This window comes from Notothenia rossii, assembly GCF_949606895.1.
Source record: "Notothenia rossii genome assembly, chromosome: 6".
In the NCBI taxonomy this organism is placed as follows: Eukaryota; Metazoa; Chordata; class Actinopteri; order Perciformes; family Nototheniidae; genus Notothenia; species Notothenia rossii.
The window spans coordinates 83140879-83163948 of record NC_136909.1 but is presented as its reverse complement, the minus strand read 5'-3'; the positions used below and the strand labels follow the sequence as shown (position 1 = coordinate 83163948).

Below are 23070 nucleotides of genomic sequence, written 5' to 3'. Positions count from 1 at the left end.
ATGTGTTAGCACTTAGCAGGAACGTTAACCAGTTGGGGGGTGCGAGCTTAAAAAAGTAAAATATGATTTGTTATCAATATTAATTCAGTAATTAAATGGATACAATATAAGTTTAGTGAGTATCAAAAATACACTTTCATGCACAACTTTTTATTTGTATTGGTGCCTTTTGTGTTCACATCAGAGTCTGTTATCTAACATTATTTAGTCTTTCTTTGAGTTGGAAAAACACATTCTGGACTGTGACTGTGTGTTTTGAGTGTGCTAAGATTTGACTCTAACCTAAGAGAAAATAAATGATAAGAAAACATTGGTGGATCAGATAAATCAACACGTGCTAATAAACAAATAACAGAAACAAGAGGAAATTAGTTATTAGTTAAGTTGATTCTAAAACCTTTTTAATCCAGTAAAAATACTGAACACATATTAGGAACACTGTAAGAACGGGAGAAAGGTAGACAAAATAACCAATGTATGAGAATCCCGGTCTCCACATAGTTTTTGTGGGATTGTACGGGGATTAACCAATGAAACAAAGTGTGGATCTGAACCCCCCCCCCCTGAGCTCAGTGTACCGTAAGGACTTCCTCTGCCCCCCCGTCTGTCCGTCCGTCTGCACCCATCACAGTTTTCCATCGTCAAACTCATGAGAAAGATGTGAGGCTGCAGGGCGAGTGGAGCGGAGGGTGAGGAGGAGGCTCATCAGCTCCGACACTTGGTGGTAACAAGCAGCTGCTTACACCACTCCATCCTCCTCATCCTCCTCATCCTCCCTGCTGCTCTCTGAGAGAAATCTAACTCTGATCATGAACTATTAATGAAGTGTTGCTGCTTCGTTGTGAAATGCTTAAAGAGCTTTACAAGTTATTTTATGAAGTTTCCTTGTTTTCCTGCCTCAAAAGGGGGAACAAAACTACAAAAAAAGTGTTTTCATTGTCTCACCACCACAGTTAACTTTAATATCTTAAACAGAAAAAGATATTTGGAGAAATCTCCTTCTGTGTGTAAACCTATCTTTTCATTGTATACACTACAATCAAGTAAAAGCCGCTGTATGATTCATTAAAGTATTCAGTATTTCTCTGGTACTGACTAGGGCTGCACGATATATCGTGTTGTGCCGATTGCTGTTGCAGCTCAAAAATTATGGAACGAATTACCCCTCCAGGTTAGACTTGCTCCAACTCTGCCTGTTTTTAAATCTCGTTTAAAACCCCACTTCTTTCCCCTGGCTTTTACAGGCCAGGTGACACTTGTGCTTTTAAATTTGGGTTTTTATCTTACTAGTGTTTTGTATTGTTTTTACGTCATGTAGGAGAGTTTCTCAGTCTGTGGCTTCTGATCTGATTTCATTGTCTCGTGTTTTACATTTGTTTCATGTCCTGTCTGTCTTTAAGTATTTATGCTTTTGTTTTTATACAGTTGTTGATGTACAGCACTTTGTTCAACTCTGTTGTTTTTAAATGTGCTATAGAAATAAAATGGATTGGATAATCGCGATATGCAATATTCACCTCGCAGGACGTGCGTGTTTTAACTCAAACAAGTCATGTTACAATTATTTTGCTGCTTGCTACAAAAGAAAAACTTGCACGGCTCTCATGTCAGGGGCACTTGAGTGAGTGACATGCCGGCTCTGCATGCACAGCAAACCACCAATCACAATCAAATCTCCAAAGCAAACGGACCCGGTGATTAAAGGTAAAAACACTGAATAAAGTAGTTTCATGTGTTTCTCCAGTTCGGCGCTGCTAACCGAGCTAGCTCAGCTTGTTGCTCTGATAACTTAAGATCCAGACGTCCGTGACTAAAATCCTTCATCCGGTTAAATATAGTTAGAAAAATACCAATTGTAAAGCATTCAAGAAAGGATGGTTTGCGGAAAAAAAAAAACTGTCTATTCTTTAATTCCTGTGTTTTTTTCATATCGCAGGGGAAGCAAATCGCAATGTCAGTTTTTTCCAATATTGTGCAGCCCTAGTACTGACGGTTATTTACCTGCTGCGTCCTTCAGGAACAAACCAACATATTGGACCCGGTTGGGGGGTCAGGAAGGGGAAAACAAGCGCACCCAAAGTGCTGACACCACAGTGTCCTGCGCTGAGGTCTCACCACATTCACACCTCACTGCTTCTTATCTAACACACCTTCTGTCATAGTGAGGAGAAAAGGTTCTTTACTCAGCCACCGTCTCGTTTCTTCCTGGCTCTTTTTTTAAACCCTTCTCATAAATAAAGAAATGAAAAATTCCTTCCTGTCTGGATTCCTGTCCCTCAGCAGGAGAGGATTTACAGGAGATATTGTTCTTAGAAGCTAGAGCCAGACGTTTAAATAATCTGTGTTCTGGCGTAGAGGAACAGAATACAAATATGAGTATGAGTTGCAAGTTTATCAAGCATGGAAATGTAAAATAATAATTTGCAGATAGTGTTCTGAGGGTTGCAGATCCTGTTATGTAGCGTCTGACGGCTCAGGTTGAGAAAACCAAAGCACCATTTCACCATTAAAGCAAGTAAACCTGTCGCAGTAGATGCACAACATTAAAATCTACCTACCTTGATCGCGTGTGTGTGTGTGTGTGTGTGTGTGTGTGTGTGTGTGTGTGTGTGTGTGTGTGTGTGTGTGTGTGTGTGTGTGTGTGTGTGTGTGTGTGTGTGTGTGTGTGTGTGTGTGTGTGTGTGTGTGTGTGTGTGTGTGTGTGTGTGTGTGTGTGTGTGTGTGTGTGTGTGTGTGTGTGTGTGTGTGTGTGTGTGTGTGTGTGTGTGTGTGTGTGTGTGTGTGTTAAACTGTCCCGGGGGAGAGAGATCTCTCGTTGCAGTTGGCAACACTAAAACTGTAATGTTTATGTAGCAATAATACATATGACATATATTTTTTACTTGTCTCCAGTACCGATAGAAAGACCGATAACGTCGGAGCTTAACGGTACCACGGTCTTTAATAATTCATCCCCGGGGCCCTTTTAATACCGAGGCTCGGTACCCATCCCCACTTATCTTCCTGCAGCTCAATGTGACACTCCTAAACGCTTGTTTCATCCAAAACTCAGTCACATTTTCCATCAGACTTTCGTCGCTAAAACTGGCATAACATTTCATATAATTCTGTATTAAAATGTATCAAATGCTCTTAAATCAAGCTTGGTGAACCCTACAGAACATTAATGGAATATTTAAAACATTTACTATATTCAATAATATCTTTAAATATATTTGAATAACTATAAACTATGGAAAGACTTCAGTGAGAGGCACATTGTGACATTTGTTCTCTCTGACGCATGCAACATCATGTCTTGTCTCTCTCACACACACACACACACACACACACACACACACACACACACACACACACACACACACACACACACTCTTTCATGTCTTGTGTTATTGACAGCTCCTTTCGCTCTAACACACTCCTGCTCGTCCTCAGGTCACAAAACTAAACTTTCTCTCTGATTGGCCGGCTGTGGTCGCAGGTTGGTTTGCTGACAACTGATTGGCCGGTAGCTGTTCTGATGCAAACATGTCATATTGAGTCAGAGCAGCTTTCAGATTTTCGTATTTTAAGGTCTCAGTTTTCTGCTTTGAGTCTCCTTACTACTTCCTGCAGAGCTCAGCATTTAAAGCATGTGGACTCCTTTTGATAGAAACCTTTCCTGATTTGCTCTCGCTGAAACTTCCAGACCGAACGGCCTTTTGATTTTCATGTTGAGTTGTTCAGGCAATCACATCGGGTTTTCTTTTTAAACGTGTATGTCTTTATCTCCTGCTGTTTCTCTGCTGAGATTTTGGGATCAGATCTCGGCAGGTAGAGGTGATCACGGCTGTAGGAACATAGTTTGGACTCCTTACTTCCTCCTGAGTGCAGAGGTGATGATTTTAAAGCACCAAGACGTACATTTGCACGATAGCTTTCTTGAAATGGAACGGAAAAGTCTTCATCAGTTCTAGTCCTTCTTCCTTTTAACTAAGTTGCATCTTCTTCACTGTTAATGTGTGTTAATTTAAGCGTTTTACTTTACCTTGCAAAAACATTTTATTTCTATTTCTAATTTATTGCATGTTTCATTGTTTGATCCTGGGACTTCAGATTTCTATTTCCAGAACAACACTGTAGCTAGTCTGCCCAGTGTTTCCGCCAGACCAGGGCTGAGAGGGCGTCCACCCCGGGGGGGGGGGGGGGGGTTGGTGGTGTGTGTGACGTCACGTGACTTGAATTTTGAATTGAGCCGTCCCTTATAGATACTCGCAGTTCACGCGTATGCTCAACTAGCACCCCCCGTCAAGGCTCGCCGGCAGTACACTTTCCGTCACAGGAACACGCTTTGCTGACGGCGAAAATTATTCCACCAGACTCCTTTGCCCCTCCAACAGAGGGACGTCCTTGTCCTTTTTCCTTTTTCGTCATTTCAAGCGATAAAAACTCGATCTTCTCCCGAATTATATATATTTTTTCAAATGACGGCAAGACGCCCCCCTGGTGGAAACGCTGGTTCTGCCTATGTCTACAGCCTTTAAATCTTCATTTCATTGTCTTGTTGATATTGTGTCCCTCAGGTTCTGTGGCACCTCGATATCTTCAGACGTAGTTTCCGTCAGCTCACCACTCACAAGTGCATGGAGGACTCGTGCATTTTCTGTGCTCTGAAGGTGAGAATCCTTAAGACCCCTAAAACTGACCCCAGAGCAGCTTCCTGTCTCTAACTCCCTCTCTGTCTCTTGTCTGTATCTTTAGAGCATCTTTTCCCAGTTTCAGTACAGCAGTGAGAAAGTATTACCGTCCGACGCTCTGCGCAGTGCGCTTGCCAAAACCTTCCAGGACGAGCAGAGGTTTCAGATGGGCATCATGGACGACGCTGCAGAGTGCTTTGTAAGACCACCCTGTAAAATCACTCAGGGGTGGATTCCTTTAAGGGTTGTGCATCCGCTTAACCTGCAAACATTTGAGAAAAAGATATTTCCTGTAACGGTACATTGAGGTGTTTTGGTGTAACCAGATGTAATGTTTCTGTTCCTGCAGGAGAACATCTTGATGAGGATTCACTTCCACATCTCAGACGAGACCAAAGAAGACATCTGCACCGCCCGACACTGCATCCCCCACCAGAAGTTCGCCATGACGCTTTATGAACAGGTGAGATGGAGACCAACCAACCATTGCATCATCGTCATCATCATCATCATCATCATTACCCATTCATCTGGTTTAATACATCTATTAGTGTTACATCTCTATTTTCATCCCTTTTCTTTTCCAAATTGATTTTGATATAAAAACACTTTTTCAAGTTTAATTTTCAGATGTGATGTTAACTGTGTGTGTGTGTGTGTGTGTGTCTCTCTCTCTCTCTCTCTCTCTCTCTCTCTCTCTCTCTCTCTCTCTCTCTCTCTCTCTCTCTCTCTCTCTCTCTCAGTGTGTGTGCAGCAGCTGTGGAGCGTCCTCAGATCCTCTGCCCTTCATTCAAATGGTCCACTACATCTCCACCACCTCCCTGTGGTAAGTGTGTGTGTGTTTGACTATAAGTAGCTTTCATCTCAGAAGAAGTAAGTTGAGGCCACACACACACATTCCTGTCGCTAGGTTACATTTCGGGGTCACCAAGGCAACCCACTAATTGCTCTCTTCATCTTCACAGACGCACACACACAGAGGTGATTTGTTGGGATTGTGCTTTAACTCTTATTCACATTAGTGTTTTGTATACACACAGGAAGTGCGTCAACAATTGTGCAACCATATCAGAAAGGGGGAGGGGGTGTTGAAACGTTTTGCCACCTTAATGTCAAGAGCTGTGGCTTTTTTCTGTGATTTGAAAGGGAAACAAATAAATGACATGACTCAAAAGTGTCATAAACTACAGCTAAGAAAATCACATCTCTCCTCTCACCCACCTCCTTCCCTCTTCATCATCCTCCTCCCTCCTTTTTCCACCTCTTTCCTCCATTCTCCATCCCTTCCTTGCTGCCCCTCTTCTCTTCCCCCTCCTCAGTAACCAGGCAGTGAAGATGTTGGAGTCGAGGGAGAAAGCCACTCCTGGTATGTTTGGTGAGCTGCTGCGTAACGCCAGCATGGGAGACCTGCGCAGCTGTCCTGTAAGAAAGACCACATTAAAAAACACTACAATAAACACCAAAACAATACTCTTCACAGTTTGTTTGTTTTTTCACAGAAATAGAGAGGCGAAGTCTACTTCCGGCCCATGGGACCTTATTTCGGAAAAATTATGTATTGAAGTCAATGGAGAGAGAAAGATTATCTTTCGATCCCGTTTGAATTGTGCCACGAATTACACATATGATGTTTGTCAATTTAAAAAAAATAATTTCCATGTCAAAAAAGTCAGTTTGTCGTAAAACTGTTGAAATGTAAGACTATGAAAAATCCGCAACTAGAAAGACTACAAATCCCAGAGTCCCGGTCCCGCATGCTGGCTCTTACGGAACCGACTAACTCCCCTTGTGTGTATGGAAAGCTCTCAACATGCCCAGACTTGGAGTGATTTTCACCTCTTTTAATACTTTCCGCCTCATTCTGAAAGAAAGAAGTGAAATGTGCCAACGTGACGGTGTGTGGTGCGAGACGGGAGATGTAGGTCATTGAGCGGTTTCACACAAACACAAAAGTGTTCACATTTTTTTTTTTTTTGACTTGCTAAAATGATCTTTTAAATTAACAAACATCATATGTGTAATTTGTGGCACAATTCAAACGGGATCGAGAGATAATCTTTCTCTCTCCATTGACTTCAATACATACTTTTTCCGAAATAAGGTCCCATGGAAAAGGGAGGGACTTCGCCACTCTATAACAATAAATAGGATATACATGGAGATGCTTACATAACTGAACCTGTTGTACTTCAGGGTTAATCATTCATGTCCTCCTTGGAAACCAGGACGACATACACATTTTTGTTATGCTATCGATTTTCATATTGTGCCAACATTATCAACATATTACAGACATTATCACTCCCCCTCATCGGCATCATGGTCACACAATACCTGAACCATTATGATAGTAAGAACCAGTGTTTTACTCTTCACAGTTTTAAATCACTAAGTATTCCTCCTCCTCCTCCTCCTCCTCCTCCTCCTCCTCCTCCTCCTCCTCCTCCTCCTCCTGCTCAGAGGGCTTGTGGCCAGCAGCTCCGTATCGCCCGGGTCCTCCTCAACAGTCCGGAGATCATCACCATCGGCCTGGTTTGGGACTCGGAGCAGTCGGACCTGGCCGAGGACGTCATCCACACCCTGGGGACCTGCCTGCACCTCGGAGATGTACGGAGGACTTTGAACACGCACGCACGCACGCACACACCTATACACATCGGAGCAGGAGATATTCATATGTGGTGCTTTAGAATTGTTGTTGTTTTGTTTCAACCATTTTACTCTGTAGCACTTTGAGTTTTGTTTACTCAAATAAAAGGTGCGCTTATAAATCAAATTGATTATTATAATATATGGAGATAAGGAGGGAGGCAAGGGAACAAGAGAGCAGACAGGGGAATGTATGCAGGCTTTTTAAACACACACAGCTGGAAACAAGAAGGAGTATTGAATGTATTCCATGTACTGGGACAAAGTGAATGAAGAGGGAGGAGGAGAGAAGTGGGGAAAAGGTGGAAGTGGACAAGATCTGAATTAAAATAAAAATTATCAAGAACTGACTTGTGTTTTCAAAAAGGTGTATCAAATGTATTCAATGTAATGGGATGAATTCAATTTCTGATTCCTACATCAGTCATTAAAGGTAGGGTAGGTAAGAATGGAGAAACCAGCTCGAGTGCGCTAGAATTTGAAAGTGCGCAGCCGAAAAATATCTGCCCCTTCCGTCAGACTTCCTTACAGAGCCCCTCCTCCAACACACACGAACGCGCACATGACCAATGAGGGCACGAGATAAGTTTGTGCACAGATGGAAGGCTGACAGGCAGGTAGGCCATCCAGTTATTTTAGCCGGGCCGGCTCAGATGATTGGTCGTGCTTTTTACAGCGCCACGGCTTCCACAGATGACATTTTTTATGTATTTATTGTCAAAGCATTTAATGTATTCATTGCTATCGGGATATTAAGAGCATTCCATGGAATATAACAAAAAGGGTTTCTGAAGTGAATTACCTACCCCACCTTTAAGATGTAGTGATAAAAGTTTTCCTTCCTAAGCATTTAAAAAAAAAAATCATTTTAACAATTGCTTTAATAAATAACAAGGCTCAAGGCTTTTATTAGTCATGTGTGCATAGCTACAGTTTAGTTATGACGATGAAAATCTTAGGTCACAGGCTCCTCCAACAGTGCAACACAATAAAACAGAAACACAGAAGAAAATAGTGCAAGTGGTTGGAATGATATATTAGATAAATAAAGCAGCCAGATTAATCAGTGTATAGAAATAAGAGAACATGCTTTGCGGTTTTACTGAACTCTTGCTCTCTCTGCAGTTATTTTACAGGGTGACGGAGGAGAAGGCCCGTCAGTCGGAGCTCTACCTGGTCGGCATGGTGTGTTACTACGGGAAACATTACTCCACCTTCTTCTTCCAGACCAAGATCCGCCGATGGATGTACTTCGATGATGCACACGTGAAGGAGGTATGTTCACTCATGCAACGGGAACACTAGGGATAGGTACCGAGCCCCGGTATTAAAGGGGCCCCGGGGCCGAATTATTAAAGACCGTGGTACCGTTAAGCTCTGACGTTATCGATCTTTCTATCGGTACTGGAGACATTTAAAAAAGAAATGTCATGTATTATGCTACATAAACATTATATTGCAGTCTTACTGTTGCCAACTCCGTTTCTAACATGCAAAAAGACAAAAAAAAGCATCTATAATGTATTTTCGAGATCTTTCGGCGAGGGGGCGGGGCAGTTTACACACACGCAGCTGCTACATGCAGACACACACACACACACACACACAGGAACTAAGCGCTCCAAGGTGTGGTTAAACTTTACCCGTCTCGATGTGGACAATGCTCGTTGCCAAAGTGCAATAAGAGTTTAGCATATAAGGGCGGTAACACGAGCAATTTGTCTAAACATTTAGCAAAAGTGCACCACATCCAGACGGAGGAATGCACCGGGTTCGACTGTCTTTCTAGAAGCTCTGTAGCCCCATCCACGAGTAACGTTTCCACGTCAGGTGTTATGTATGCAGCAACACACGGAGTTAACTCAATTATACAAACATGGGTTAATGATTAGAGGTAACCGAGTTATTTATTTTGTTAAAATTTCAGCTATTCTGTTTACAGTTCTGTCAGCACATTATTTAATACGATTTGTTAAAACATTGTTGTTTCTTTTGATGTGAAATATTATTTATTTAATTCAAATAAAAAGCAACGTTAGTTTTGTTCACAATTTGTTCCGTTAATTTACCTTTTTTTTTTCTTTCTTCAAAAGAACCGATAAAAGTACCGTTAAAGGACCGGATCGATAAGCGGTATCGATAAAAGTAGTAGTACCGTTAAAACCGTAACGATACCCATCCCTAATAAACACTAATCAAGACATTTAGGCTGTCCTGGCAGCCTCGCTGTGGACAAATGAGGCACCGCTGTGAAGTTAGTTTTAGATAGTTTCACTTAAGGAGGCTCAATAATAATACTGTCTCCAAATTACTTAATGGTGCCCTATTATGCTCAGTATCAAGTTCATATTAGTATGTAGTGTCTCTACATGTCTCCATGCTTTAAAGTTCAAAAAGCTCTTTATTTCCTCATACTGCCTGTGCTGCAGCACCTCTTTTCACCCTCTGTCTGAAACCAGAGCCCAGTCTGCTCTGATTGGTTAGCTGGCTGGCTCTGTTGTGTTGTATCATGTACAATGTGTTGGAGCGCTAGCCAATAGAAGCTGTTACGTCCCGGCTCGTGGAAAGTGGAAAATAACATAACCAGTTGGAATTGGTCAATTTAAAGTTTTTTTTATTGAGTGCTCAATAAAGTTTGCAACCAACAGCCACAATCCAAAACAAAAAGCCACCAGTTTAAACAAACAACAAAAGGAACTAAGGGAGACTCTTTAAATAAGAGTTAATATAAACAAAATAACTAACAACAAAATAACCTAAAGAAAATCTCACTTCTAAAGTGGAATAAAAATAATAAGGCTAACAAAAATAGGCAGTCACCAAAACACAGCCTGTGTTACAAGAACAAGCACAACATATACACACAATCTAGTTAACCACTGTTAACAGAACTAACACAGAATTAACACAGAATGTACTGAGATAGTGCCGAGAGACATCTGCCACAGATGCAGACCTCTCTCACGGTGCACACGGTCTTGTAGTTGTCCCTGGAAGGTGTGTGCGGGAATTGGAGAGTCGAGCCCGGCCTGCTCCAATCCAGACCTTCGGTCACGCCTACCGGGGGAGGGACAGGAAACCGGCATCCAATGGCGTCTGGGCAATGGCACAGCTCATATACATATAACACACACAGCTGCAAACACTTACAGACAGGTTAATTGGCAGATAGAAGGCAGCGGCCGTAACAAAGCGCAAGTGTTACATACTGATGTCACTATGTTACAATAGTCCACGAAGGAGTGAACTTTAGGATTTCATCCTATGCAGATACACTACAGGGAAGGGAAAACCCTAAAATTAATAGTAGGGCCTCTTGAAAGGTGACCTATCATGCAAAATGCACTTTTGTGCGTCTTTTCTACATGAATATGTGTCCCCGGTGTTCCAGGGAACTCACCAAGTATCAGAAAACACAACCCTCTCTATTTTCCTCCATACCCAAATCTCTTAAAAAGGGGCTGCAACGGATCTGATACAGGCTGATCCAGATTTGAACACTTCTATGACGTCACAGAAGTGGCGCTACAGCTATTGGGCCAACTCCACCAATCAGGAGGAGACAGCCACGGACATTGCCGTTGGAAAGCGCTGGAGACGCTGTAGTACATATGCCAGGCCTGTAGATGGTGCTGTTCTCACAGAATCAGCCCATGATGCAAAGACAGTGTTAAATTGAGCGAAATTAGGAATGGCTAAAATGCATGATCTGTTTGGTATTTTGAAAAATAAAAAGTATAAATATGCCTTATATAGGTATGGTCCTACACTATATTATTCAAATATAGCATGATAGGTCCACTTTACGATCCAGACATCCCAATAATGGGTTGATTTTGACAGCTCTTGTGGACGAAAGCGGTAATGTTGTAACAAATAACAGCTGCCATACTCCCTTTTTAGAATCATCTGATTTCACTGCAGCAGGGTGTGTTTGTGGTGTTCCATGGAAAGGAAATTCCCTCATGCTGTAGTCATATCTCTGTCTCTTCCTGTACCTCCTTCCACTCTTCTATTTTACTATTTTTTAAAATATTATTCCTGCCCTTTAAAAATATTAGTGGAATGAGATATCACACTCCCTGACGCCCTCCATGTCCCTCTCTCTCTCCGCTGGTTGTGAAAACAAGGATATCCACCTATTGTTGGTCAGTCCAGCTGGTTGGGGCCGAGGGTGTGGTCAACCCACACACACACACACACACACACACACACACACACCAAAGGCCTGACACTTTTGCTCACACATCTCTTTCTATCTCTTGCACTAACACACACATTTTCACACACGGTTTGACGGATGCGTCGGCGTTTTTTCAGTTTCGGGACGTCCTGTTATATCGGAGCAGATCTGAAGGCGATCGGGGACTTTTCTTTTAGGTGGGGAAATGGAGGAAAGGTTGGAATAACAATCAGGAGGACTTCGGTTACGCTCACAGACAGAAAGCAGGAAAACAACGTTGTTTTTTTCTTCAAAACGGCCGTCACGCTTTTACTGTTTTTCCTGCTGAGCTCTGTTTTCTGGACATTATTACTCCAGCTGGTAAACTCGCCAGCTACACTTGATGATTTGTTATGATGCTTAACGTGGAAAGCTTTATATATAAACGAGGATGTCAGCTACTTCTAAACATATGACAGTAGTAGGGCTGAGTGTGGGTACTTTGAATCCTTTACTGAATCTAATTATATTTAAAAGTTGGTTATAAATACCCAAGATTCAAATAATGAATTGAGATTTAAAAAGCAAAATCTTCAAAACTGATGTTGACAACTTTTAGCATTTACCTGAAAATGTAAGAGCATTAACGAATAGTTTCAAGCTTCCTACATATCGGTGTTTATTTTGCATTTCCCTCAGCTTTCTGATTCATCCCGTGCTTCATGTTATTTTCACTTTCTGCAGATTGGCCCCAAGTGGAAGGACGTGGTTTCCCGCTGCATTAAGGGCCACTACCAGCCCCTGCTGCTGCTGTACGCCGACCCGAGGGGAACGCCGGTATCCGTCCAGGACCTTCCCTCTCGACTCGACCTCCGCCACCTCAACAAGGCCGGCTACGACAGCGAGGACTCGGGTAACTACAACACAGCTAGGAGTCGTAGTAGTAGCACAACAGCAAACGTTCAGGTAACTAAACCGGAAACGGAAGCACTTGTTGTAGTCGTAGTTGCACTATGACAGACAACACTGAGGTAACTAAAAGACAGCTAATGCACACATAGTTATAGAAGTCGAGTTCAGGTGGCTGATGTTAGACAGAATTATGGTTTTGCCATTTAAAAAATTAACCTTTGGGGTTTTTACTGATGTATTTTACGGTCGAGAACAAAACGTTAAAATCTCTTATTTCAGGCTGCCAACCACACGGTGCTAAACAGCTGAGTCATGTCAGGGTTTCAGGACTCATTTCCTGCATTACTAACACTATGGTGTGTTCAGGCTCTTTTGATCTAAAATAAGTATCCGTGAAGGTTAGATTACAACTTTATCGTCATGTGATCCACTTCCTTTATCATGTGATCCACTTTCTAACAGACCAGTTTGCAAACGTTCATAGAATGTTGAATTGTAGAATTTTACTAGTATTGATATCGTCCACAAAATGTCAGGTATCGTGACACCGCTAGTCTGATGTGATGCATATTCATGTGTGTGTTAGTGTACGTGAATACATTACTGACGGTCTCACTCGTTTACTAACCCCCGCCGACCCCCCCCCCCCCCCCCCCTTCCTCAGGCCGTGAGCAGTCGATCTCCAGCGACACTCGCACCGACTCGTCGACTGAGAGCTATTCGTGTCGACAGCCCTCCGTCTCGCACCATGAGTCCCTGGTCTCTCACTTCTCCTCCGACTCCCAGGGAACCATCATCGAGAGCCCCCCCCCCGGACCCCTGCACGCCTCTCTCTGCAGCCTGGAGACCCTAGGTGGGTCCCTGCACATTAAATATCAGTCGTGATAATAGTTGCTTTTTTAAAAATAATTAATCAAGCATTTTTCAAGCAAAAACTAAATATTTTTAGGTCCATAATTAGTTTTATTGCCAATAAGAAAATTCCATTGTTAGGTTTGTTTTTTTAAGCTTTTCATTAAAATCTAACTATTTTCATGTTTAAAAAACAAGGTAATCTTTCAACAAACCATCAAAATGTCCTGAAATCTATATATTTGTAATTATTTAACTGCAGTTTACAGTCTCTCAAATATGAATTTTTGTTTTGTTTTAATATTATAGTAAACACTTTTGCGTTTTCGACGCTACAATTTTATATACAAAATAATTTATCTAGTTATTACTCTCTATCTACCTATTCTGCGAGTTAGTCCTCATACAAAAATAATGGGAGGTTAATGTATGTAATTTAGTATGAAAACAAACGTCCATTCATTTTAAATCATTCATTTACATTTTGGATTTGCCAAGTTTATTTGTATTTGCTGCGCAGCCTATCACGCTCTGCCATTCGTCTCCTCTCATTGTGTTGCATGATGGGCTGTAAACATCCGTTGCCATGCTTCTTGTTGCTAAGGCCCCGTGGCGGACAGCGAGCACCACCAATCTCTGAGGAAGGGAGGCGGGGCCGGGGATAGGAGGCGGAGCTCTAGCCGCCACCGTCGATCTAAACCCGACAACGAAGCCTCGTCGGCCGGGTACCACAGCGAGGGTAGGCAGGGGGCCAATCAGGGGCCGGGGATTAAAGAGTGAAGGGGCCAATATCTCTTGAAGCGTAACTTATGAATTTCTAATATTCATGTTTTTATGTCTAAGTGACTAACCGGGGCTACATTTGTTTTTAATTGCTGCAGCATTGAAATACTTCAATGTAAGTCTATCATGATGCCCCGTCTTTTCTGTCCACCAAGTCATAATACAAATCCATTTTGTGAACATGCTTGCTTGATTTCTTTTTCCCCCAAAGGCTTTATGGCCTTTCATCCACTCCCAAAATAACCACTGTAGGTCAGAAAACGATCAAACTGTATAGACGAGAGTAACACATGCGTCACTTCCGGGCAAACGTGACGGCTCCACCCACTTTCTGGGAGAAAACAACGCTGTCATTTGAATGGCGGTCAATACAAATTCTGAAGTTTTTGCCAATCCTATCAGAAAAGTAAGAAAACCGTGAATCTTCTGATCTTCAAAGAGCCCGATTAAGATGGCCAGTCAGGCAAACAATTACATTAAATTGGAAATCGACGAGCAGGCTTGATATATGGATAAATATAGCAGTTGGCACTCGATGTCCATAGATGAGAGTAACATTTATGTCACTTTACGGCCCCGCCCACTTTTGGGGGAAATCAACGCTGTCATTTGAACGGCGATCAAGTCTGAAGCCACAGAGCTCTTATTTTACTGTCCTTTTTTCTTAGAGGAAGTACAGGAACACGTAACTCTGGATTTGTTTTAATGTTTGAGGTGCAATAAACGACACAGCAGCTTTTTGGCATGATAAAACTATTATTTCCCGCCTCGCTCATGAGAGTAACAGCTGGCGAAATGACAGACTCGCCTACTGATTTTAATGTAACCATATATCGAGCCCGATCGTCGATTTCAAATGATTTAATGTAATTTTTTTGCCTGACTGGCCATCGTAATCGAGCTCTTTGAAGATCAGACAATCCACGGTATTCTTACATTTCTGATCAGATTGGGAATAACTTCAGAATTTGTATTGACCGCCATTCAAATGACAGCGTTGTTTTCCTCCAAAAGTGTGCGGGGCCGTAATATTCGCCCGGAAGTGACGTAGGTGTTACTCACATCTATATAATGGCGAGCATGAAGTTTTGCAGAAACTCTGTTTTCAGTGTTGACGTGTTTTACAGGAAAACATTTTTGGCTTGTAATTGAGAGTGAACCGTGCTATCGCTCAAAATGGAACAATTTGACAAACAGATAACTTCGACACAAAAACATTAGGAAAATAAGTAAAGCAATAACCACGTTTACCTGTAAATATCGTTATTTTAAAAACTGTATACAAGACTAACAGCAAATATAAAAGTGCACTTTATTAATTACTTTTAATAGATATATACCAGGTTTATTTCTGATATACGGTAATATTTATTATTTTACAGCTTAAAGGTGGGGTAGGTACTTCACTTCAGATACACTTTTTGTTATATTCCATGGAATGCTCTTAACGTCCCGATAGCAATGAATACATTAAATGCTTTGACAATAAATACATAAATAAATTTCATCACTGGAAGCCGTGGCGCTGTAAAAAGCACGACCAATCATCTGAGCCGGCCCGGCTAAAATAACTGGATGACCTACCTGCCTGTCAGCCTTCCATCTGCGCACAAACTTATCTCGTGCCCTCATTGGTCATGTGCGCATTCGTGTGTGTTGGAGGAGGGGCTCTGTAAGGAAGTCTGAAGGAAGGGGCAGATTTTTTCCGGTTGTGTATTTTCAAATTCTAGCGCACTGGAGCTGGTTTCTCCATTCTTACCTACCCTACCTTTAACAAACAAATTGGTTTGATCCTGTAAAAGTAAAGATGCTACTTGTTGTAGAACATTTTGTGAGGCTCTAATAAACTATTCAGCTTTCACTTTTTAATAATAATTAGACTTTAAATGCTTCTTTGTGAGATAAGCTAAAGTTTCGCTTTTATTATTTCTTGTTTTTACCCATATTTAATCATTTTTCATTCAATTCTCATCACTCTTATGTTATCTCCATTTGTGTTTGAATTGTTATGGTATTTAACTTATTTCTTTCTCCTTGCTTCCTCTCTTATCGTTATATACCTCCTCCTCCTCCTCCTCCTCCTCCTCCTCCTCCTCCTCCTCCTCCTCCTCCTCCACTCACTTTCCTCTCCCCCACCAGGAGAGACATTAAAGGAGCAACAGGCTCCTCGTCCCCCCCCCAAAACTTCCTCCTCCTTCTCCTCTTCCACCAATCGCCTCCGAGAATTCAAGGAGACGATGAGCAACATCATCCACAACCGTCCCCTCTCCTCCTCCTCCTCTTCCTCTTTACCAGCCGCCATCACCTCCTCTTCCTCTAACAACCGCCCCCCCGCCCCTTGCTCCTCCTCCTCTAACCCCCTGGAGTCTGATGGCTCCGGAGGGTCGGGGAGGTGGAGGCCGCGGAGGGAGGCGCTGAACATCGACAGCATCTTCAGCCGAGAGAGGCGCAGGCAGGCGGGGTACAGTCCGCTGGGAGCCCCCCTGCCCGACTCTGGAGCTCCGAGGGAGGATGAGGAGGAGGAGGAAGGGAGGAAAGCAAGGACTCTCCCCCACTCCTCCTCCAGCTTCCACAGAGGAGGCGCACAGGGACTTCCTCCTCCTCCTCCTCCCCCCCCCAGACTGATCCAGAGGATGGAGAGCGGGTATGAGAGCAGCGAGAGGAACAGCAGCAGCCCCGTCAGCCTGGACCTCCACCTGGGAGACAGGTTGGGAAATAATCCTCTAAAACTATTTAGAAAATTGATTATTATGTCATTTTTCATTAAGAAATTGCATTAAAATGTTGATTTCAGACCCTTTTTTAATATGGCAGGAAATCTCCATATTTAAGTGAATACCTTTGGGTTTTGGACTGACTAAAAAAGACACCTTGGACTTTTCCTAAACGTTTTTCACTTTTTTTCTTGACCATTTTAAGACCAAAAGTTTAGACATTTTGAAAATAATAGTAGTTTTTGCCTTAGTTTGAAACCATCCTTAGAATTCATCATATGTCTTAGTTTGTGGGTCTAATGGCGCATTTCCACTGCAGGGCCTCGCACGGCTTAGTATGGTATAGTTAGGCCAGGCTAACTTTATGCTGCGTTTCCTTTACAGTTTAGTACTGGGGTAGTAACTATGGTAACGCATTGTAGGCGGAGCCATGACGTCATCTTCAATGAGAAACACAAAATCAGCTGTTAGCCCTCAGAGCTCACAGCTCCTCATATCTGTTCAGAAACTAGACAGAAGTTAAACACAGACTGTCTGTGTCATGGAGAATACAGTCGCTGGTTTATTTATGTCTGTAGGCCGTAGTTGTGAGTGTGGACGGTCGGAGCATATACTGCGTTAGCTTAGCCGATCTCCATTCAGAAAACACGCATTTTAAAAGGTGTTTCGCCTGCCGTCTGTCTGCAGACTTGTCAAAGCATTAATTCATGGTTTTTACTAACCAGTATCAGTATGTTGTTACTTCGGCATCATTTTGAAACGTGTATTACAATTAAATCACGGTCAAATATGTTCATTTTGTTGTAGTTGTAGCCACCTTGCCAGCGATTCTCTCACTAGTTTAGCATACTCAGCCCGGTTGTTGGCCCGGAAAACCTGGATTTTGGATTTCGGAATTACGCCTAGTGGAAACGCAAAAAAAAAACGGGCCGGGTTTGGCACTGCACACTTAAACCGTGCTACGCACTGCAGTGGAAATGCGCCATTACACTCTTAAATACTAATCCCCAACCAAACTCAGTACAATTTACTGAGCATTTAACAATGAGACTTTATGAGAACGTTTTAAAACGCTGCCTGCCTTCAGATTCCTCATTCCTGGAGTACGGAAATGGATTGATAATTTATTAAAAAATGTGCAGCCCTAATATCCTCTCTCTCTCTCTGTGTCTCTTGTGTTCAGGGAGTGTGCTGTGAAGAGGCCTCCCTCCTCCTCCTCCTCCTCCTCAGGACCATCATGGAAGAACATCCGGTCAAAGAGCAGTGGAGCTCTGCTGCAGGAGCACACCTCCTCCTGCAGGGGAAGCCTCGGTACGATCCTCACTTCTTTGTGTATCCTTCTATTGACTTTCTGTATTAAAGTCCAAGTATTTAGGTCAAGCCCCAAGGAAGTGCGCCGGACTCTGATGATAATATTCGTTGTGTCCAAACGGCGGTACTACAACTTCCGTATCAGTCCGTGACGTCGCTGGGCCCAGAAATACTTTTACCCATTGACTAACATGGGGAAAGAGACGTCTGTCAATCAGCGGATACTTTTCTTTTTCTCACAGAGCATGCGCCCCTTAAGCTCCGCCCCCCGAGCTCCCACTCTCGGCTCAGTAGAATGAATGGAGAGAGAAAATAAATCTAGATTCGGCTTTTAGTGCATTTTACAACTTTAAGGACCGAATGATTCTAATAAGGGCTATAAAATAGTTCATACTGGGTAGTTTATTTAGTTACAAAAAAATTATCCGCTGATTTACAGACGTCTCTTTCCCCATGTTAGTCAATGGGAAAAAGTTGTTTTGGGCCGAGTGACGTCACGGACTGATACGGGAGTTGCAATACCGCCGTTTGGACACAACGCATATTGGCATAGAGTCCGGCGCACTTCCTCTGGGTTTGGCACATACGGGTTCTTCTGCTCTGACAGCCAGGCATGATGGGTAATCTGTGACGTTTCGCTCTCTCAAAAGTTGGGCCATTTTGTGCTCATGCGCCAGAGCGGCTCTCATTTGAAAGAACAAGACCCCACCTCCCACGCTGTATCCAGTTCTTATTATACATCCATGCTTTAGGTCCATTTACCTCCTATGCATGTTTATTCTGATCAACTGGACTCTTCTTAAAATTAAAAGTAACGTACATGCCTGAGCTGAGCTGTGCTTGCAGTAGAATCCTGATTTAATGCATGTTTAAACAGCTGGTAATGCAAACTTAACAAAAGCCTTTTATCACCAGCTCCCGCCCCTATAAAAAGAGTTGCTGTTAAAAAAAAGCCGCAGTAGAAGCGGCGGCTTTTTAACAACGCCAAAGTGCGCTAACTTTAGCTCCAATAGTTCGGTTGCAGTTGACTCCTTTCAAAAAAAGTAACATGCACAGCCAACGTCGATACTGCAGCTAAAATACTCAAACGTTTTTAATTCCAGGAGCAGGAAGCGTGAGAAATATGTGTATCTGAGAACACTGTAAATTGTCCCGTCTTGTTGCCGTAGTCCACAGTGATGACTTTATGTGTGTGTATTTGAAGCAGCGCCCCCTGCAGGCCGCAGCGAGCTGGACGAGCTGCAGGAGGAGGTGCAGAAGAGAGCCCGGGAGGAGGAGACACAGCGGAGGCAGGAGAAAGAGAGGGAGGCGGCGCTGGGATTCAACCCCAGACCCAGCAAGTACCTGGACCTGGACCAACTGCAGATCCAGGGTACACACAAGCTAACACCAGCACACACAGACACACTCGTGCACTTTTTCTTTGTCACTAGAATCTAATTTAAACTACTGTATTTTGTGTGGGTGGTGTGTGGTGTGTGTGTGTAGGAATGTTCCCCATTGAGCATCTAAAAAGGCCGACAGACAAAAGACAGAATGACAACGCAGTCCTTTCAGCGCGTGTGTTTTGTGTCTGTGTGTGTAGTACAGTGGCTACTCTACACTTTAAACTGTGTTGTTAGTTGTTTTGAATCTTTGAATATGAGAAAATATAATGTATGCAATCCATATTTGAGAGGCTGAAAACATCATTTCTGACATGTTAGCATGCAAACTAACTATATTTGTAACTGTGTGTGTGTGGGCATGCAGGTAAAGGTGATGGTTTTGAGAGGTGTGTGTCGGAGGCGGAGCTTCTGCTGGATCAGACGGTGCGTCTGGAGCAGGCGGGCGAGGTCACTGCAGCGCTGACGGCTGTCAACGATGCCGTCTGTAAGTTCTTCACACACACACACACACACACACACACACACACACACACACACACACACACACACACACACACACACACACACACACACACACACACACACACACACACACTCAGTAACTCATACCAAATAATCACACTGTGAATGAGGTCACCGCACCCCCGCCCACCAACCCTCTGCTTTGTTGCTAATGGTAACCAGAGGGAGATTCACACACACACACACACACACACACACACACACACACACACACACACACAGACTTTATCTTTTCCTGTCTAAACATTCAGTCTCCTCACACGTTTAATTGACTTTGATGTGTCAATCTCTCACACACACACACACACACACACACACACACACACACACACACACACACACATACACACATACACACATACACACATACACACATACACACACACACACACACACACACACACACACACACACACACACACACATACACACACACACACACACACACACACACACACACACACACACACACACACACACACACACACATACACACACACACATACACACACATACACATACACACACATACACACATACACACACACACACACACACACACCCCTGTAGCTGACACACACAAACAGATTCTAAACTGATAACAACAGATTGAGAAATACAAAATGGTGTCACATCATTAACAGCTTAATGAGGGAAAAGTGTCAAATATTTAAAGTTCAACAAACTTTTAGATGAGAAGCAAACCAGTGAGTCGCGCCTGAGAAGCAGTGTCTCTTTCACAAAAATAATAAAGTAAAAGTTCCTGTACTTTACAACTTGCACTTATTCTATTATTTGTTCTTTAAAATAAATCTGGTAAGCAATGTTCTTACTGTGTGAAAGTATTGGACACAGCAGGGTTAGGGTTATCATTTTGTTTATTCAACGTCTTGTCTGAATATATTTTTTACCATTTCATCAGTGAGAAGTTATTGATCCTTCGCTCAAACACACAGTCAAACCACCATCATGTCAGCTGGTTTTCTGTTGGGTGTATATTTGCTTTTTAAGATTTTTGCATGAAATCATCATAAAATGTTATTTTCTGCATCCTTTTTTTCTTTTGTCCTTATTTATTCATTCCTCTCTTTTGTTTTTTTTGTTTCTTTCTGTATTTTCTGTTGTCTTGTGACGCGGCCGCAGCCAAACTGCAGCTGGCGGCGTCTGAGGCCGGAGCGAGTAGCCACGTCCGGCTGCAGCGCAGCATGAGGAGAGGGCGCAGCATGCAGCAGCGCATGCAGCAGCAGCAGCAGCAGCAGCAGCAGCAACAGCAGCAGCAGGAGGAGAAGGAACAGCCCAGGTACCACCTCTAGTCTTAGCCAACCAGGAGGAACATAGCATGCTGCAAGGGAGGATTCAGTTTTGTAGTCTCACCCTGAAGGCAGCATCTTCCTGGTTCTACAGAATTATATCATCCCTGCAGCACTATATGAACGTGGCGGCCTGTAGGGGGCACTATCAGGACCATAGAGTTTATTCGGTCGTTATTAAGAGTTTGTGCAATGGTGGGAGATTGTCAAGACACACACACACACACACACACACACACACACACACACACACACACACACACACACACACACACACACACACACACACACACACACACACACACACACACACACACACACACACACACACACACACACACACACACACACACACACACACACACACACACACACACACACACACACACACACACACAACCAGCCGGAGCTCTCGAATGACACCATCTGTTCCAAACATACTGCAGGCCAACTCACATGCGCACTTCCTCAGTGTCCCAGTGACATGTTGTATTGCCAAACATTTATTCATTTATATTTGCAATCTGCCATTGTTTAAAGTATATTACTGTGAATACTTAAGTTACAATATACAGATGTTATAAATGAAATAAACAAAATCAAACCGCCCGATTTTTCTATCCCTCTGCAGTGAAAAGCCTCTCCCGCTCCAAATACTTCTGACTGAAAGCGACCAATCAGCTGCCCGTCTGGACCAACAGGCTCCGCCTCCCTGCCTTGTTAAGCCCCTCCCCCCCAAGGAGAGCCCGATGTTGGACCTCGTGTCCAGCACTACATCCATCGAGGAACGAGGGACTGCAGACCCCTGCACTACATCCATCGAGGAACAAGGGACTGCAGACCCCTGCTCTCTCTTTGGGAAACCCCTCGCCAAAACCAGATCCGTCCACCTGGGAAATGTGGCTCCGCCCCCTCGGCCTGAGGAGGTGGAGCTTCCCACCCAGCGGACCCAAGCACAGGCCCCTCCCCCTTCACCTGTCGGTACTCACGACAGGTGTCTGATTAAGGGGCCATCGTTTTATCACCAGGCCCCGATCCATGCTCCCCCCCCCTCCCCCCCCACCAGGATCTGGTCCTGCTTACCCCCCTGCGATGTCGTCGATTCTCCTCCAATCAGCTCGTCCCTTTACTCGCCACCTGACTTCCCCTCCAACGTCCCCCCACCTCCCCCCAGCCAGGACTACACTGCGACCCTGCCTGTAGAGCGATGGGCAGAGAATGTCAATAGATACTACGGCTCCCAGAATGCATCAGCGGGAGACGAGGAGCTGTCGGAGCTGGACTCGCTGTACCAGGCCAGTCTGATGGCTCCCAGCATGCACCGGGGCAGCAGAAGACTCAGCCCTCAGCCAACCGACAACCATTCAGGTAGGAAACAATGAGAAGAAGTACAGCTGATTTAAAGTGGGTGTGTGAAGCTTTAACATTTAACTCGTAGTGTCGCTATCGCACAACACTGCTTCTACTGTTAGTCCTGCATCTGTATTTATAACGAGTATAATAATGTGTTTTTGTGTAGGTGTGAGAAGAATGCTGTCAGGATCAGGACGATCCAAAACACCGACAGCTGAGATTGAGAGATACGCCTACAGATCCCCGGCTGCAACTCATAAGGTACTGTGTGTGTGTGTGTGTGTGTGTGTGTGTGTGTGTGTGTGTGTGTGTGTGTGTGTGTGTGTGTGTGTGTGTGTGTGTGTGTGTGTGTGTGTGTGTGTGTGTGTGTGTGTGTGTGTGTGTGTGTGTGTGTGTGTGTGTGTGTGTGTGTGTGTGTGTGTGTGTGTGTGTGTGTGT

At 43.6% G+C, this 23070-nt stretch overlaps 1 protein-coding gene across 6 annotated transcripts in view; it reads left to right on the top strand.

Annotated features, from left to right (window-relative positions):
* The window catches only part of LOC307042835 (ubiquitin carboxyl-terminal hydrolase 54-like), a 45192-nt gene that overhangs the window by 14987 nt on the left and 7135 nt on the right, over window positions 1-23070 (top strand). For 3 of the 6 annotated variants that reach the window (XM_079686993.1, XM_079686992.1, XM_079686996.1), the window contains exons 3-19: window positions 4563-4655; window positions 4741-4875; window positions 5026-5139; window positions 5420-5502; window positions 5996-6098; window positions 7137-7283; window positions 8451-8600; window positions 12232-12400; window positions 13064-13252; window positions 13856-13990; window positions 16174-16741; window positions 17932-18059; window positions 19264-19431; window positions 19812-19931; window positions 21113-21269; window positions 21911-22647; window positions 22799-22893. In XM_079686993.1, the coding sequence (XP_079543119.1) occupies window positions 4563-4655; window positions 4741-4875; window positions 5026-5139; window positions 5420-5502; window positions 5996-6098; window positions 7137-7283; window positions 8451-8600; window positions 12232-12400; window positions 13064-13252; window positions 13856-13990; window positions 16174-16741; window positions 17932-18059; window positions 19264-19431; window positions 19812-19931; window positions 21113-21269; window positions 21911-22647; window positions 22799-22893 (3291 nt within the window). Of the gene's footprint in view, window positions 1-4562; window positions 4656-4740; window positions 4876-5025; window positions 5140-5419; window positions 5503-5995; window positions 6099-7136; window positions 7284-8450; window positions 8601-10738; window positions 11869-12231; window positions 12401-13063; window positions 13253-13855; window positions 13991-16173; window positions 16742-17931; window positions 18060-19263; window positions 19432-19811; window positions 19932-21112; window positions 21270-21910; window positions 22648-22798; window positions 22894-23070 lie in introns of those variants that run through there. The other 3 variants (XM_079686994.1, XM_079686995.1, XM_079686997.1) reach the window with 3 other exon arrangements.